This window comes from Salvia splendens, chromosome 4 (assembly GCF_004379255.2).
Source record: "Salvia splendens isolate huo1 chromosome 4, SspV2, whole genome shotgun sequence".
Taxonomy (NCBI): Eukaryota; Viridiplantae; Streptophyta; class Magnoliopsida; order Lamiales; family Lamiaceae; genus Salvia; species Salvia splendens.
In genome coordinates this window covers 4,847,639-4,862,907 of record NC_056035.1, presented here as the reverse complement: position 1 = coordinate 4,862,907, position 15,269 = coordinate 4,847,639, and the positions used below count along the sequence as shown (strand labels likewise).

At 36.6% G+C, this 15,269-nt stretch overlaps 1 protein-coding gene and 1 pseudogene across 1 annotated transcript; both read left to right on the top strand.

Moving 5' to 3' along the window:
• The first annotated feature begins 480 nt into the window (after nt 1-480).
• Nucleotides 481-4,735, top strand: LOC121801409 (annotated as a pseudogene).
• A 4,602-nt stretch (nt 4,736-9,337) lies between these two features.
• On the top strand, nt 9,338-12,237 carry LOC121799522 (probable WRKY transcription factor 57). Its single transcript, XM_042198918.1, has 3 exons — nt 9,338-9,979; nt 11,034-11,177; nt 11,537-12,237. The coding sequence occupies exons 1-3, from the start codon at nt 9,606-9,608 to the stop codon at nt 11,877-11,879; spliced, it is 861 nt and encodes a 286-aa protein (XP_042054852.1). The 5' UTR covers nt 9,338-9,605; the 3' UTR covers nt 11,880-12,237.
• Nucleotides 12,238-15,269: the final 3,032 nt, after the last annotated feature.

Here is a 15,269-nt window from a genome sequence, read left to right as displayed (position 1 = left end):
ATTTTTATTCTTTGAATTTTCTGCATTGCTTGTATCTCATATTTATACATGTGGGTCACATTCTTACCAATATCTTGAATGATTATATTTGTAGTTGTTTGTATTCGTACCATTTTATGTACCAACTTGATAGTTACTTATATAAACAATTTTGTGCTTCCCATATTGTTTTTACACATCATATATGTAAAAATATGAACACAGTCTATTTTGATGATTACGAATTTTGATAATAGGTATATTCTTATGTATTTTAAATTCTAACAATAGTTTAATTTCTATCTACTAATATTAGGTTTATTATTCTGATAAGATATAAACTAAAATTACTTAAAATGAATAAAATTTAAATTTCGATGTACTACTAATAATTGAATAATAACCAAAAAGGCGAAACGAGCAGTTTGGTATTATTGTCGGAATGCAGAAAAAATATCTTCCGTTGCTAAGAAAAGAACGAACGTAATTTCTCCTAAAGAAGACGCAGAGAGAGAGAGAGGGGGGGGATTATGTGCATATATACATGGAGGTGAGAAGCAGAGAAAAATAGATAGTTGAGTGACAGAATTTGATGGAGGCTTCAGCATTATGGATCTCACACTCTTCTTCTATCCCCACCACCATTGCTTTGTTAAGCAGCAACACAAGATGGAAATGGCGATTCGCATCCAACAAAAACTGGCCCTCCATTCATTCTCGCAGGTGCTTCCTTGTTAAGAATGTCGCTAGCAAGAAGAAACCTTCTCCCTCCATTGAACAAGAACTAGGTTCAAAATCCACTCTTCAAATTCCTGTCTTTTATGTGTGATTGTGTTCATAATATGATGCTATAGATGTTGAACTTATCTGCTAAATGCTTCTTGATTTTTGAATTAGGAGTTGGATAACATGCATTGAAGCCAGATTCTGCATCTGTTGCATCAAGCATCAAGTTTCATGCCGAGTTCACCCCCTCCTTCTCTCCCGAGCTCTTCGAGTTTCCAAAAGCATACCATGCCACTGCGCAGAGTGTTCGTGATTTTCTCATCATCAACTGGAACACCACCTATGACTACTATGAGAAGATGAATGTCAAGCAGGCCTACTATCTATCCATGGAGTATCTTCAGGGCAGAGCATTACTGAATGCAGTTGGCAATTTGGAGCTCACCGGTGCCTATGCTGAGGCGCTGCAAAATCTCGGTCACGCCTTAGAAGATGTGGCAGGGCAGGTGAGGGAGGAGAATGGCCTTTTTCACACTATTCAAGTGTAGATTTATACAGTTTTGGGGTTTCACTGCAGGAGCCAGATGCCGCGCTAGGCAATGGAGGATTAGGGAGGCTCGCCTCTTGCTTTCTCGACTCCATTGCAACGCTTAACTACCCTGCTTGGGGCTATGGCCTCAGATACAGATATGGTCTGTTTAAGCAGCTCATCACCGAAGATGGTCAAGAAGAAGTTGCTGAAGATTGGCTTGAGGTATTTTCTACTCCATTTTCGTTGATTTGTCCGATTCCTTTACTCATTGTCATGATAAACTGCTTGAGTTCTTGCACCAGATGGGGAATCCATGGGAAATAGTAAGAAATGACATCTCGTATCCTGTTAAATTTTACGGTGAAGTCATAGAGGGGACGGAGGGAAAAAAGGAATGGGTTGGAGGAGAAGACATAGTTGCAGTTGCCTATGATGTCCCGATACCCGGATACAAAACTAAGACCACCATCAACCTCAGGCTGTGGTCGACAAAGGTTGCTGCGGAGGTTTTTGATTTAGCTGCATTTAATGCTGGTGATCACCCAAAAGCATATGAAGCCATGAAAAGGTTCACATCTTGCTCCTAATAACTTCTAGTAATATAATTTTGTTGAGAAAAAAAAAACTTCCATAATTTTGTTGTTTTTGTCAGATTTGCTACATTTTGTACCCCGGTGATGAATCACACGAGGGGAAGACGCTTAGACTGAAGCAGCAGTATACTCTTTGCTCGGCTTCTCTTCAAGACATTATAGCAAGATTTGAGAGGAGATCAGGGGACTCGGTAGATTGGGAGAAGTTCCCCGAAAAGGTTGCTGTGCAGATGAACGATACTCATCCCACATTATGCATACCCGAGCTCATAAGAGTGTTGGTGGATGTGAAGGGTTTGAGCTGGATAGAAGCATGGAATATCACAAAGAGGTACCGTATTGTTTTTTTGTTTAGACTAGTTCTGTTTTTTAAGAGTTTTGTTATGTGCAATTCTAAGATAGTATTGATCCTTGAATAGAACTGTGGTGTATACTAACCACACGGTGTTGCCTGAGGCTCTGGAGAAGTGGAGTTTGAGTCTTCTCGAAGAGCTTCTCCCACGCCACGTTGAGATCATAAGAATGATTGATGAAGAGGTGTTTGATTGCTTTCCTTGCATTTTACTAAGTGGAGAAGCTTTTTTTTCTTCTTCTTTTGTGTGTAATATGATTGTTTCATGCACAGCTTATCAATACTATAATTGGAGAATATGGTGAAGAGGATCTCGAGTTGCTGAAGGAGAAGCTTAATGAAATGAGGATTTTGGACAATATTGAACTTCCTTCTGCTGTCATAGATTCACTTGTTAAGTCACAGGAAAGCCTTGTTAAGAATGTAATCGAAGAGGAAGAAAAAGAAGACGAGGAGGGAAAGGAGGAGGAAGTAAAGGAAGAAGCTGAATCTGTTGAAGTGATAGAAGCCACTGCTGAGGAAAAATCCGATGAACCAGAAAACGAAGACGAGCAAGCAGAAGAGGTGGAGGTGGTTAAGGCAAAGGATTCGCCTCTAACAAAAGTAACTTCAACATTTGAACCTGATCCAAAACAGCCAAAGCTTGTCCGGATGGCTAACTTGTGTGTTGTCGGAGGGCATGCTGTGAACGGAGTAGCTGAAATCCACACTGATATTGTTAAAAAAGAAGTTTTCAATGAATTTTACAAGGTGACTTATCCATCCATAAACTTTTTTTCTTGCTTGTAGGAATCATGAGATGTGTTATCTTCTGACTTGCATCAGTTTCCTTGCTTGTGAAACAGCTCTGGCCCGAGAAATTTCAGAACAAGACGAATGGTGTGACGCCTAGAAGATGGATTGGCTTCTGCAATCCGGAGCTTAGCAAGATCATAAGCAATTGGACAGGCTCAAAGGATTGGCTGATAAACACTGAGAAGTTAGGCGAATTGCGCAAGGTGGAGTTCAAGTAGTCCAATTTTTTATATGTTTTATGTTTCGAGTTTGCTCTGATAAATGTTTCATTTTTCGAACACCTGCAGTTTGCTGACAACGAAGAGCTTCAGTCCGAATGGAGGGAAGCAAAGATGATCAGGAAGAAGAAGATTGTGTCTTTCATCAAAGAGAAAACAGGATACGTTGTCAGCCCGGATGCAATGTTTGATGTGCAGGTTCGTATCCATAGCTTCTATTCCACAAATCATAATCTTGTCATTCACAAAGTTAATCAACTAGACATCATATTTTGACTGTTTAGATCAAGCGAATCCATGAATACAAGAGGCAGCTGATGAATATCTTAGGCATCGTGTATCGTTACAAGAAGATGAAGGAGATGAGTGCTGAGGAGAGGAGAGAGAGATTTGTTCCAAGAGTGTGCTTATTTGGTGGGAAGGCGTTTGCTACATATGTACAAGCTAAGAGAATCGTCAAGTTTATCGCAGACGTAGGTGCTACAATAAACCAAGATCCTGACATAGGCGACCTTCTCAAGGTAGATATTGTGATTGTATATGCTATATATATTAACATAAGAAGTTGAATGAAACTGTTTGCTTGATCTCTCTTTCTTTGAGGTTGTCTTCGTCCCCGACTACAATGTGAGTGTTGCAGAAGTGCTCATTCCTGGCAGTGAGCTGTCTCAACATATCAGGTAGCTCATCTACCCCTCTCGACGATATAGTCCAGCTTATCTGAGCCATAACCTCTCTCTCCCTCTCTCATTAGTACTGCTGGAATGGAAGCAAGTGGAACCAGCAACATGAAGTTTGCAATGAATGGCTGCCTAATTATAGGAACCTTAGACGGGGCGAATGTGGAGATCAGAGAAGAGGTTGGAGAGAGCAACTTTTTCCTGTTCGGGGCTCAGGCTCATGAGATTGCAGGCCTCCGTACAGAAAGAGCCGAGGGGAAGGTAAACAAACACATTGAAAACAGACTAAATTTGTGGCATATATATCAAGAAAAATAAAATGAAGTGTTTGTAATTGTACCATATATTGTGTACAGTTTGTGGCAGATCCAAGATTTGAAGAGGTGAAGGCCTTTGTGAGGAGTGGTGCATTCGGGGCCAACAGCTACGAGGAGCTGATGGGGTCGTTGGAAGGGAACGAGGGGTATGGCCGGGCTGACTACTTCCTCGTTGGCAAGGACTTCCCGAGCTACATAGAGTGCCAAGACAGAGTTGATGAGGCTTATAGGGATCAAAAGGTAAGCAATTTCTTCACCTTCTTTATATTTGTTGATTTTATGTATGTGCATCAATGTATGTTATTTTTTTATGATTGGGATGCAGAATTGGACAAAGATGTCTATACTAAACACAGCTGGTTCTTCAAAGTTTAACAGTGATCGTACAATCCATCAGTATGCTAGAGATATATGGTCGATTGAACCTGTTGTGTTACCATGAGATGATGATTAGAAATAGTAGAGGTTGAAGATATCAGTTTTTGGCCATTTTTGTTGATGAATTCATGAGTTTAGACTATAAGAGAATGACTTCTCTCTGGTTTTCTTCTTGTATTTCCAACATTTCTGTGCAAATTTTATTTTGATAATCAATACAGGAAGACATCTCTTTCCCCAAAAAACTACTATTACTATTATTTGAGAAGATATAAGATTAAAGAATCTGTAGTATGGTTGTGAATTAAATAAAAAAAATTGTACATTCATATAGAGGCTAAATATAGAATGCGTTATATTGCACATGAGAAGCCAATCATCAAGTAGAAAAGTAAAATATTGGAAGAAAAGAAAGAAGAAAAAAAAACTTGAGTTCTACATACTTATATGACATGAGCAATAATATAACATATGTATATATATACTACTATAGAAGATTTAAAAAGGCACATGACTTTTGGGGTGTGGTCCAATCTTAATGAAATCCACACACTAACATAGTGATATGACCACTTACATTTAAATGATTCTCTAAAGTAAAAGTTTTTCAAAAGAGCAATTAAAAGTGTGCCCAAATTAGGGCAAAATTGTGCAAGGTTCAGTGCATGGTTTTCTTCAATTCTTGATTCCCATGAGTGCATATATACACTTTATAATTTGGTTGGCTATAATTCCTAGCCATCTAAACCCACGTGCCCTATCATTTTTCTTTTAATATTCGGTACCCTAATTAGTGGAATAGGAGAAATCTTGTCAAAAAAATGTGATATGAAGTTACACAACTTATTTGGTTCTCTATTTCATTATCACATATATAAAAACACAACAGAAGAAGAGATGATTAAAAGGGAGAGCGATTAATTACAAGAAATCTAATTATTCTGATTTGTCATTTTTTTTTCTCTAACCGGCCTTTTAATCGTGCAAAGATCACCTCCACTTTTTCTATAATGATGAATTCAAGTAAATTACTACACTAATGAATTCAGACACAACCTACGCTAACACTGCCAACCATATATACTATCAATTGAAATCAAACATGGCGCAACCTTAAAATTTAAATTTATTTATCCATTAAAAAAATTAGGTCCAAGACGCGGCCTTAATAATATATGGAATTAAAATTATAAATTTAAATTAATTTATCGTCGGCTGGGAGTGATTGGCCGTCCGATCCCCATCTACAAATCCCGCTCTTATCCTCGTTGTTATCTCTTTAATTAATGTCAATAATCATAATTATTTGTTGAAACACACTTTTCCACAAATCAAATCCTCCAAAATTTGTCGGTAAACACCTAGGTTTCCTTTTTCCTTTTGAGTATGTACCTATATTACGTAAATTTTATCCCATCCATCAAATTGCATACTCCACTCACTCCATATTACTAGCTCGTCTTCGATTTCACGAAAAATATATTGAAATTACAACGTAAAAAGGAAATAGAAACTAAAGGTACATATGCGAAATTGATTACATTAATTAATACGCATTAATTGTACTTTACTCTAACTTGCTTTTTTTAAAAGTCGTTCAATTTTATTGCATTAATTGATGAAACAGTGGTCAGTTTGTTTGAGAATTGAAATGTTAGGCAAAAGAGTGACTGCGCGTGTAGCCCCACAGTTTTCCTTACAAACCAATTCATAATTAAGTACAGTCCAATTAATGGGTTAATTAATGAAAAAATCACTACCAAAAAGATTTAGATAAAGATACATTAACTACTATGGCCACAATAACTTGGACTAAAAGTATATATGGACCAGTTCTTTTAGAAGTGGACCAGTAATTAATCACTACGTAGACCACTTCATACTTTTCATTTTATTTTGATATTTTTACGGGATAACTAATTAATTCACCGATTATATGATCAGTATTTTTTTCGTATACAGATTCAGATATATTGGGTTTACCAATTGAGTAGAAGTGTTGTGTTGTGTGTGTGTTAAAATATTGTATACGAATAAATAACTAATGCGTTACTCCTTGGCACCTATATTCCTGGCCTAACAAAAGCACCCAAAAATGGGTGAATCATTTAAAACAAAATCGATCGAGATGCCCCCACTAATTCTAAAAGGAGTGGCTCTCTTTTGTTTCATGTTTCTAGTTGCTTAGAATCTCACAGCCATTATATTATATCAGAAAAAGAAAAAAGAAAAAAAAAGGTAAGAAATGATTGTACTTCAAATCTAAATAGGGTTTATCACCGAGACATTATATTACAAGTATTAAAAATGCTACAAGTTGTCACGATATACATGGGGAATATGCAATTATTTAGATCCAAGCTTTATGATATAGTGATAGTTATAATATGAAAGTAATACGCCATTCAAAACCCTAACTTGATTTATTGAATGATTAAGCGATCGAATCGATCTTCAACGTCTTCTTTTTCATATTTTACTCGACAGTGAATATGGATATTACTATATAAAGTAATTAAGTGAGATAAACTAACGGTACTCATATTATAGGATTAATTACAGTTTATAGCATGAAAATGTTAATTGAAGTTCATAATATAGTGTATCGAGAATAGTTTGAATGTTTTGAACTTTATTACTGGGTTATACGTATTTTAATAGATGTGCTGACGTGTCAAATTATGATTGGTAAAATACTAGATTGGGGTAACTGTTTCATTAGCATGCCGAACCTAGGCTGTTTGGGCACAAACAGTTTCGGCTTTAGGACTTGTTTTCAATTTTCTTGGAAAACACATCGACCTATAAATTATGTTGTTGGGCCTTAAACCAACCCTAACCTAGGGGAATTTAAAGCAATTTTAAAGTAAAAGTCTTCAAAAAGAAAACTGTAGCTAAAAAAAACACATAAGAGTAAATATTAAATATGTCCTACATTTATTTTTGAACTCCCCTTAATATATGTATTCTAGTCCATGTGTATATTCAGGAGGGTGGACACAAGAGAAAAAAATTGATTGGAGCTATATTTTATACTAAAATTTATTAGATAATATAGTTGTAGTGATTCAGATTATTGATAGAGGTTTTGCATAATAATTTACAAAAAATTTAAACAAATTTAAAAATTCTACTATAAAAGATAAATTTAGAAAAATTAAGTTTGATGAGAGGATAAGCGTTTTGGTAGGCTCTATGTGTCCTTCTTGACACTTTTTGAAATGGGACGATTTTAATAACATTAATAAGATTTAAGATTATACCACGAATACTATTTAAGATTGTATTTTTTGTGCATATATACTTAAATAACTAAGTGTCCAATTATACTTGAAAAATCAGTACTACAAACTTAACCTATTATTATTATTGTGAGATTCAGAGTATAATTGATAGCATATATCTAACATACAATTCATTTAAGATAATCTACTTCCAATTAGAATGTATTACGCACACATACGTAGATAAATAACATGTGGCAATTCATTAAGAACCATTATTTGTAATTGCCATTAATGCAAGTCCCTATAAGCATTAATGTTACTTTCTCCTACATCAACTTGTATGAGTTTTAAGTTTAAAAGTAAGTAGGAGTATAATATAATGAGATACTTTTTTGTCTCATATAAATATGCACATTTTTTGTTTACATTCTTTTGGTACACTACTTCGCCATAAATTGTTACTCAATAATATCATAATCTATGTGCAATAACTTTATAAATCAATACCCTAAAGTGATATAATTTCTTAACTCACAGCACAAACAACTCTAAAATGTGAGCCTCTCTTCACTCAAAATATAAACAGCACTATTTTTTTTAATATTATGTACCCAAAGATCATTCATATTTATATGGAGTATAGAAAGTACTAACATTTTCCTCTTCTTCTTATAGGGAATGATACTATGTGAAGACATAACTTACCATCCAAGTCATGAATAATAATTTACAATATAGGTATATTAATATAGTCAGATAAATGTGGTGTTAAAATGAACCATACTATAAGAGCATCCACTACGCTTCCCGCGCGCGGCTCGCGTTCCGTCCCGGAGGGACGGTTCCGCTGCGGGACGAGTTGCAACGTTCGTCCCGTCCCGTAGCCCGTATCCGCGAGACAAGGGACGCGCCGGCCCGTCACGCGCTCGGGCGACGTGTCGCGCCCCCGATGCATGCGTGACGCCCACTCGCTGGTCCGCGAGTGGGCATCGTCATGGATGACGCAATAATTTATTTTTTTAAAAAAAAATTTGAATTTTAATAAAAAAAATTAATTTTCAAACGGTAATATTACCGTTAATTTTTTATTTTCCTTTTTAAAATTTTTTTTTACTATATAAATAATCCTATTTCATATTCATTTCAAACACAAACATACATCTATTCCTCTCAAATCCTCTCTATCACTCCAATTTCCATCTTAAATCAACTCAAACAAATGGATTGAGCACATTTGGGAAAACTTTGGCGGAGAAGATTAAATTATGTCATTTTTTTTTAGAATTTTAATTATGTCTTTTTTTCTTTTTTTTAAAGTTTAAGTTGTAATGTTGTTTTAATTTTAATGAATTGTGTTTGTTTAAATTGAATTGGGTTGGAAAAAAAGATAAAATTAAATGAATAGTAATTAAGGGACGGTTAAGGGACGGAGAGTTGCAGGTTTCGTCCCTTAGTTAAGGGATGAAGGAAAAAAGGACAGTGAGACCCTCAAATAGTGGTCAAATAGTAGTTAAGGGACGGTATAGAGACAGCGTAGTGGATGATCTAATAAATAATAGAATATAGCGTGTGAACTTCTGTTCTCTCACACTCACACAGTGTCTCTCAACATAACTTTCCAAGAAAACGATAAAAGAAAAAAGGAAAGAAAAAAAAAACCACCATCAAATCAAATCAATTGAATAACATCTCTTCTACGCGTAATTCTTTTATCCTCTTCCCAAAACCCTAGCTTTCTCTCTCCGCGTCCTGCACCTCTCCACTATTCGATTCACTGCTCACCAATTCCATCTCAATCCGCCCCAGCTATGTCCGGCGAAGACAAGCCAGATCCCGACTTCGCCGCCGCCTCCACTTGGGAGCTCCGCCATGACACCGCCGCTGCCGACAATTCCTTCTACTACGCCACTGACGACTACAAAGAGAGCACCATACTCAGCGAGTTCGGCTGGAATATCCCGCCGGATTCCACTGGAGCGTCCAATCGCCACTGCGATTTCGCCGATTTTCCCCCGATCGAGCCGGATTCGGCACCGAGCCGCGCCGTGCCGGATGCGATCGGCAGCCGCATCGAGCCTATAGTGGAGGCCTCGCCTTCGAATCCGTCGGTATCTTCGAGCTCGTCGGACGATCCGCCGGAGAAATCCTCCGTCGCGGCCGCCAATCCGCCGGCGGACACAGCGTGAGTATTTTGTGCTAGATTGAACTGCATGCATGTGTGGTTTAGATCAGCGCTTTTTGCGGTGATCCTCCCCCTTCCGGTAGCGAAAATGCGAGCTCGCGAAATCCAGTCGTTAGATTGTCAATTTTCATGTTGTCAAATTACAGAACCGTTAAATGTTTCACCGCAGAGAATTTGCAGTTGTGTGCAGTAGTCTCAGTCTCTAGAAGCATCAATTTGCAGCACGCAAGTTGGGATGAGATATTTTCGGGATTTCCGCGGATTTTAGGGGCGTTTAGGGGAATTTATAAAGAGGGGAAATTTTGTCACGGACCAAACACAGCCGCTATTGCGGCGGAATGGCGTGGTGATAAATATATTTCCTCCACTTTCCTTTTTCTTTTCGAGTTGATATTTTTTATTGGATTCATCATCATAATTAATCATTAGAATTCCTTAATGGCAGTTATTTTTCTGGCTTAAAATATGAACTCGAGGTCCATGCATCTCGTCCCAAAACTTGTCATGAACCCGAGCTATATTTACATATATCATCTGGAAAATTTGTCGCTTTAGACTAATTTTATGAAAATCTTAAACTGAAAAGAACATATTCTCTCATTCATAAACTTTTTCATAATATTAGGTAGAAGATTCGGAGGTTTTGGATGCTATAATGCTTCATCAACAGACTTTGGTGGCTAATTATGATTTTTCGTATTTTGGTTCAGTTATTGCCCCTATAATAAATTTTGCATTTTTGTAGATTTTATTTTTCTAATCTTCATGGGAAATGTGGTAGTTAAAATGAAAGAATCTAATTAAGCTCCTATTGTTTTTCATTCTTGTTTGAAATTAATGTTTTCTGCTAATTAGCTTATCATACCAAAGTTTATTTGCATGCAATATGTCTGATTAGTAAGAATTTTCAGTTAAGTAAAAGAATCTCTTATAAGGAATATATTTTTTTGCTAAACACGTTGTGAAAGTGAACTTTCTGGCTTATATTCGGATGATATGTATTTGTATTGTTTAAGAGTATATGTTTAAATGAAGGGCTGCTAATTTTTTGCAGGGGCAAGCCGAAAAAGAAGGGACAAAAGCGAATTCGGCAGCCACGATTCGCCTTTGTCACTAAAAGTGAAGTTGATCATCTTGAAGATGGTTATAGATGGCGAAAGTATGGTCAAAAAGCAGTGAAAAACAGCCCATTTCCAAGGTACACGACATGCCATCATCATAAGTGTTTGTGTGAAAGCAAAATGGTGAAACATCAAAGATTGAATAATGCACATATCATGCATCTGGACATGCACATGTTTGGTGTTCCTACATTTGAAGTGATAAATTTATGCATTAATCTCGGTATGGTGCATTTGAAGGATTTGGTCACTCCATTTCGTCACATGCCTAAATGTTTGCTTTAAATGTGTTTCTATTTAGATAGGATTTTTACCAGAATTTTCACACAATGAAAGTATTGTGCATACTCTTTTGTGTAATTTCATCTTAAACCATAAAACTTTACAAACCAAGGACACTTTGCTGACATGTTTATGTTTTTGTGTTGTGTTGAAGGAGCTATTATCGATGTACAAACAGTAAGTGCATGGTAAAAAAGAGAATAGAACGGTCATTCGAGGATCCCTCGGTTGTAATAACAACTTATGAAGGGCAACATAGTCATTACTCAGTTGGATACCCTAGAGGTGGTATGGTAACTCAGGAACCAGCATTTCCCAATTACTTAACACCTTCTTCTAACAGTCCACACTTGCCATACCATCCTAGGCTTCCTCATCCGCCTCTTCAGCCTGCTGCCGGCAGTAGTGGCAGAGGAGAACCCCGTGCACCACCACCGCCAGGGGAAGGACTCCTTGGGGACATCGTGCCGCCTAGAATGCGAAATAATGGATCATGATATTCAGTTGGTATTATTGTTATGATTTGTCATTACAGAGTTTTGTATCCTTGGTTATTTTTGTAGGGACTCTAATCTAATGTGCTCCATAATCTAATATTGCTAAGCATATATGGGTTTAGGGTATTCTATGTAGATATTGTCTAGTAAGAGATGATTGTTGGACTGAATAAGGTCCTTGTAGATTTAATTTTGGTATACAAGTTCACATCATTCTGATATTAAACTTATAAACACATCTTGTTAGACGTTTCACATTGCCAACTGCCAAGTTTCCAGTCACTGTAAAATGTGTGCCTGCTAATTTCCAAACTCGTTGTTTGATAATGCTAAAACACATTTGCTTATATATTACTAATGTTCTTCCCTTATTTTTTGTGTTTAGATAGAGTGTTTATTTTTGTGTGTATATAACTTAAAGTTACTTTTTTTTTACCGCTTATTTTCTAAAATGCTCCTTACTTTACCACTCACTCCCTTTGTCTTGGAGTAGTCATCACACACTGGATATTGTCATTAATTATAAGATTTTAGGAGATAGTAACATTTTATTAATAGTAACAAAAATATAAATGAATGAAGAGAATGCATCGAAAATCCAGAAGGGGTGGAATTTCTATCACCCGGTCGGGTGAATTTGTTGTTTAAAAATCCACCCGGCCGGGTGGATTATTTCTAACTGCAGTGTCGGCAGTTTCAAAGGTAAAAAGAGGCGGTTGCTTTGGAAAAGAAGGACACGGTTTTTTTGGACGAAAAACACACAGAGAGAAAAAGGGAGAAAGAGGGGAGGAAGAAGAGGAGGAAGAAATTCTGACCATTATTCCGACGATCCGTCTTCGAATCCCGATTCCACTCAACGAGAGCATAATGCCTATGGTTTTATTTCTACATTCTACCATGTGTTTAGGCTAATCTCTTCATGTTGCTCCAAGTTGTAATCTAGGCTTGTATGGATGTTTTCACACCATCGAATCATGTGTTTTGATACCAACAATGTTTGCTATGATTAAACTCTACGTTTTCTTGCTAAAGATGTAGTGTTGTTAATTCCTTAACTATTGTCTCTTTAACATAGTTTAGGATTGATTGATTGTTGGTATGCTATTGAATTAGAATTGTTCAGAGGATAATTTGATAGTGAATTAAGTAGGTGATTATAGTAGATGGTCTTTGTTCCCGCGCTTCCGTAGGAATTAAATATCGTTGAAAATTGGTTCATGGAACAAGTGTTCAGCTGACTGTGAACTATTCGTCGCAGACATGTTCAGTGCACGCGATTAGGTTGATGTTTAGAATTCCTTCGTATGTTTCGGTGTGAATGGTGTAAAACAATACAAGTTTAGTGAGCAACTTGGAGTGACTCGTTTTCTCGTTTGAAGATTAAGTAGAATTAGTAACTCTAATTTGTTAACAACTTTCTAAATCAAAAAATCAAACCTTTATATGCTTTTGTATGCTTCTAAGTATAATCAATCTCTCACCTCCCTGTGGATCGACACTTGAAATACTACTATGACACTGTATTCTTGCAGTATTGTAGTATTATTAGAGTTAAAATATTTAAACTTGATAATCTTTGTGAATTGGCAAAAGAACTCTAAAATACGCATCAATGGGTTCACATATTCGGAAGCGAGATCCGACAGAGAATGACTTATAAAATACTTGAATATTTTCAGGTCCTCCTAAGGTAGTTGAGTCGATTATTTTTTCAGCAAAAAACTTTAATCTATCTCCTCTCTACTCTCTCTTTCTCTCTCCTATTTTTATTTTCCACCTATGTTAAAAAAGAAGCATCTCAACTAACTTGGAAGTGAGTCACGGAGGGAGTGGAAAAGATAAATCCAACGTCAACATGTTCGCAATGACTTACAAAAAACTTGACGATCGAGTAATGTATCATCTATTAATTTCAGATATAAATATTGTTTGGATAAAAGGTTGGATGGTGGGACCGGAATTGGGCCACAAAGTTGTTATGGATTGGAGTGAGTCATCGTCCAAGCCAACAAACTTAGTGGGTCCCTTCCCAGCCTTTCAGGGTACAACGACCCAACTAATTCTGCACAACTTCATGTGTGATTTGACACTACACAAATAGCTTACTGTGTTCATGCTCTCTGTAAAAATTAGTTAAAAGTTCATTACACTTGCGACATGTATGATTGATTCTGTCTTTATGCTACAAGTGCCACAAAACTTTAAATCTCCATATTTCCAATTTATTTATGTTAACCTTCCTTGTTATAGCCAGATAAGGGCTTATTTCTGTCGTGTTCACCTTCCTTGTATTAATTCTTGCTGACCCTAGAGATACACTAGGCACGCACTGTACCTTGAAGAAATAGCCATTTTTCAATTCTTTCAAAGAGAGTGATAATTGTAACTGCATCGACCTTTGAGTCAAGAATTGACTATTAAATTCCTTCTTTACCCATGCATTTTTTATTTTGCAACCAGCCACCGCCGCATTTCTTCTTCTTCCCTAATCTCAATTCCTCTCTCAAATTAATACAGTACCAAATTCAAAGAAACAAATGAAGTCTCTACACTCTCCTCGCACGTCCACGCCACCTCCCTCCGCACGGCTCCAGTCGTTGCCCACACACGGTCAGACTGCCCCTGTATTCTGCTCCGGTTGTGAAACAACGATTTGGCTACAGTTTATGTAAATTACATGGTATGCGATTGTATGAATGCAGATGGATGTTGGGATCGATTTTTGTAGTTTCTGTAAAATGCTATGAACAACCTCTGTATGTGTATGAAAGAAGTGAGGAAAAGTGGCTACCTTTGGGGAACTAATGAAACTGTGAAGAAGATGGGAAAACTCCTTGTTGGTTTCTGATAAAGAAAACTTCATGGGTCGATTTATAAAACTAGTCATTTAGAGAGTGTAGATTTTTGTTTGATTGGAAAAGGAAAACATGAATTGAAAGGGTAGGGGCGAGGCTTCTTCTTCTCGTTGAAATATGCCCAGAACTTCCATAAGGCAATTTTCCATTCATTAATTTCCTTTTTATTCCACAACTAGTTTGCACAAATCTCAAATTAACAAAAAATAAATGGAAGCCTATTTGGTTATATCTGCTCTTGCACACTCTGCAATTGGACTATTCTGGGAAAAATTGAAGCAAAAAAATTAAATTTAATAATATCAAAACATGGGCTATTTCTAGGACACTGAACACTGGGTTATTGGTTTAATCTTATAAATAATAATACTAAATAAAAGGTTGAAAAAATGGATGTGAGGAAAGTTCAAGAATTGGGAGAGTGGTTCATTATCATCATCATGTTTCTTGCAATTTGTAACAGTCACAAAAGGGAGATTCACAATTCTTTTCTTAGTTATTAACTTCTACTCCAATCCAACCAACCAAATATCTC

Excerpts from the sequence above, each read along its gene's own strand:
- LOC121799522 (XM_042198918.1), top strand. The coding sequence starts at position 9,606 with ATGTCCGGCGAAGACAAGCCAGATCCCGACTTCGCCGCCGCCTCCACT. Across the intron at positions 9,980-11,033 it reads AATCCGCCGGCGGACACAGC|GGGCAAGCCGAAAAAGAAGG; the intron begins GTGAGTATTTTG and ends AATTTTTTGCAG. Across the intron at positions 11,178-11,536 it reads AAAAACAGCCCATTTCCAAG|GAGCTATTATCGATGTACAA; the intron begins GTACACGACATG and ends GTTGTGTTGAAG.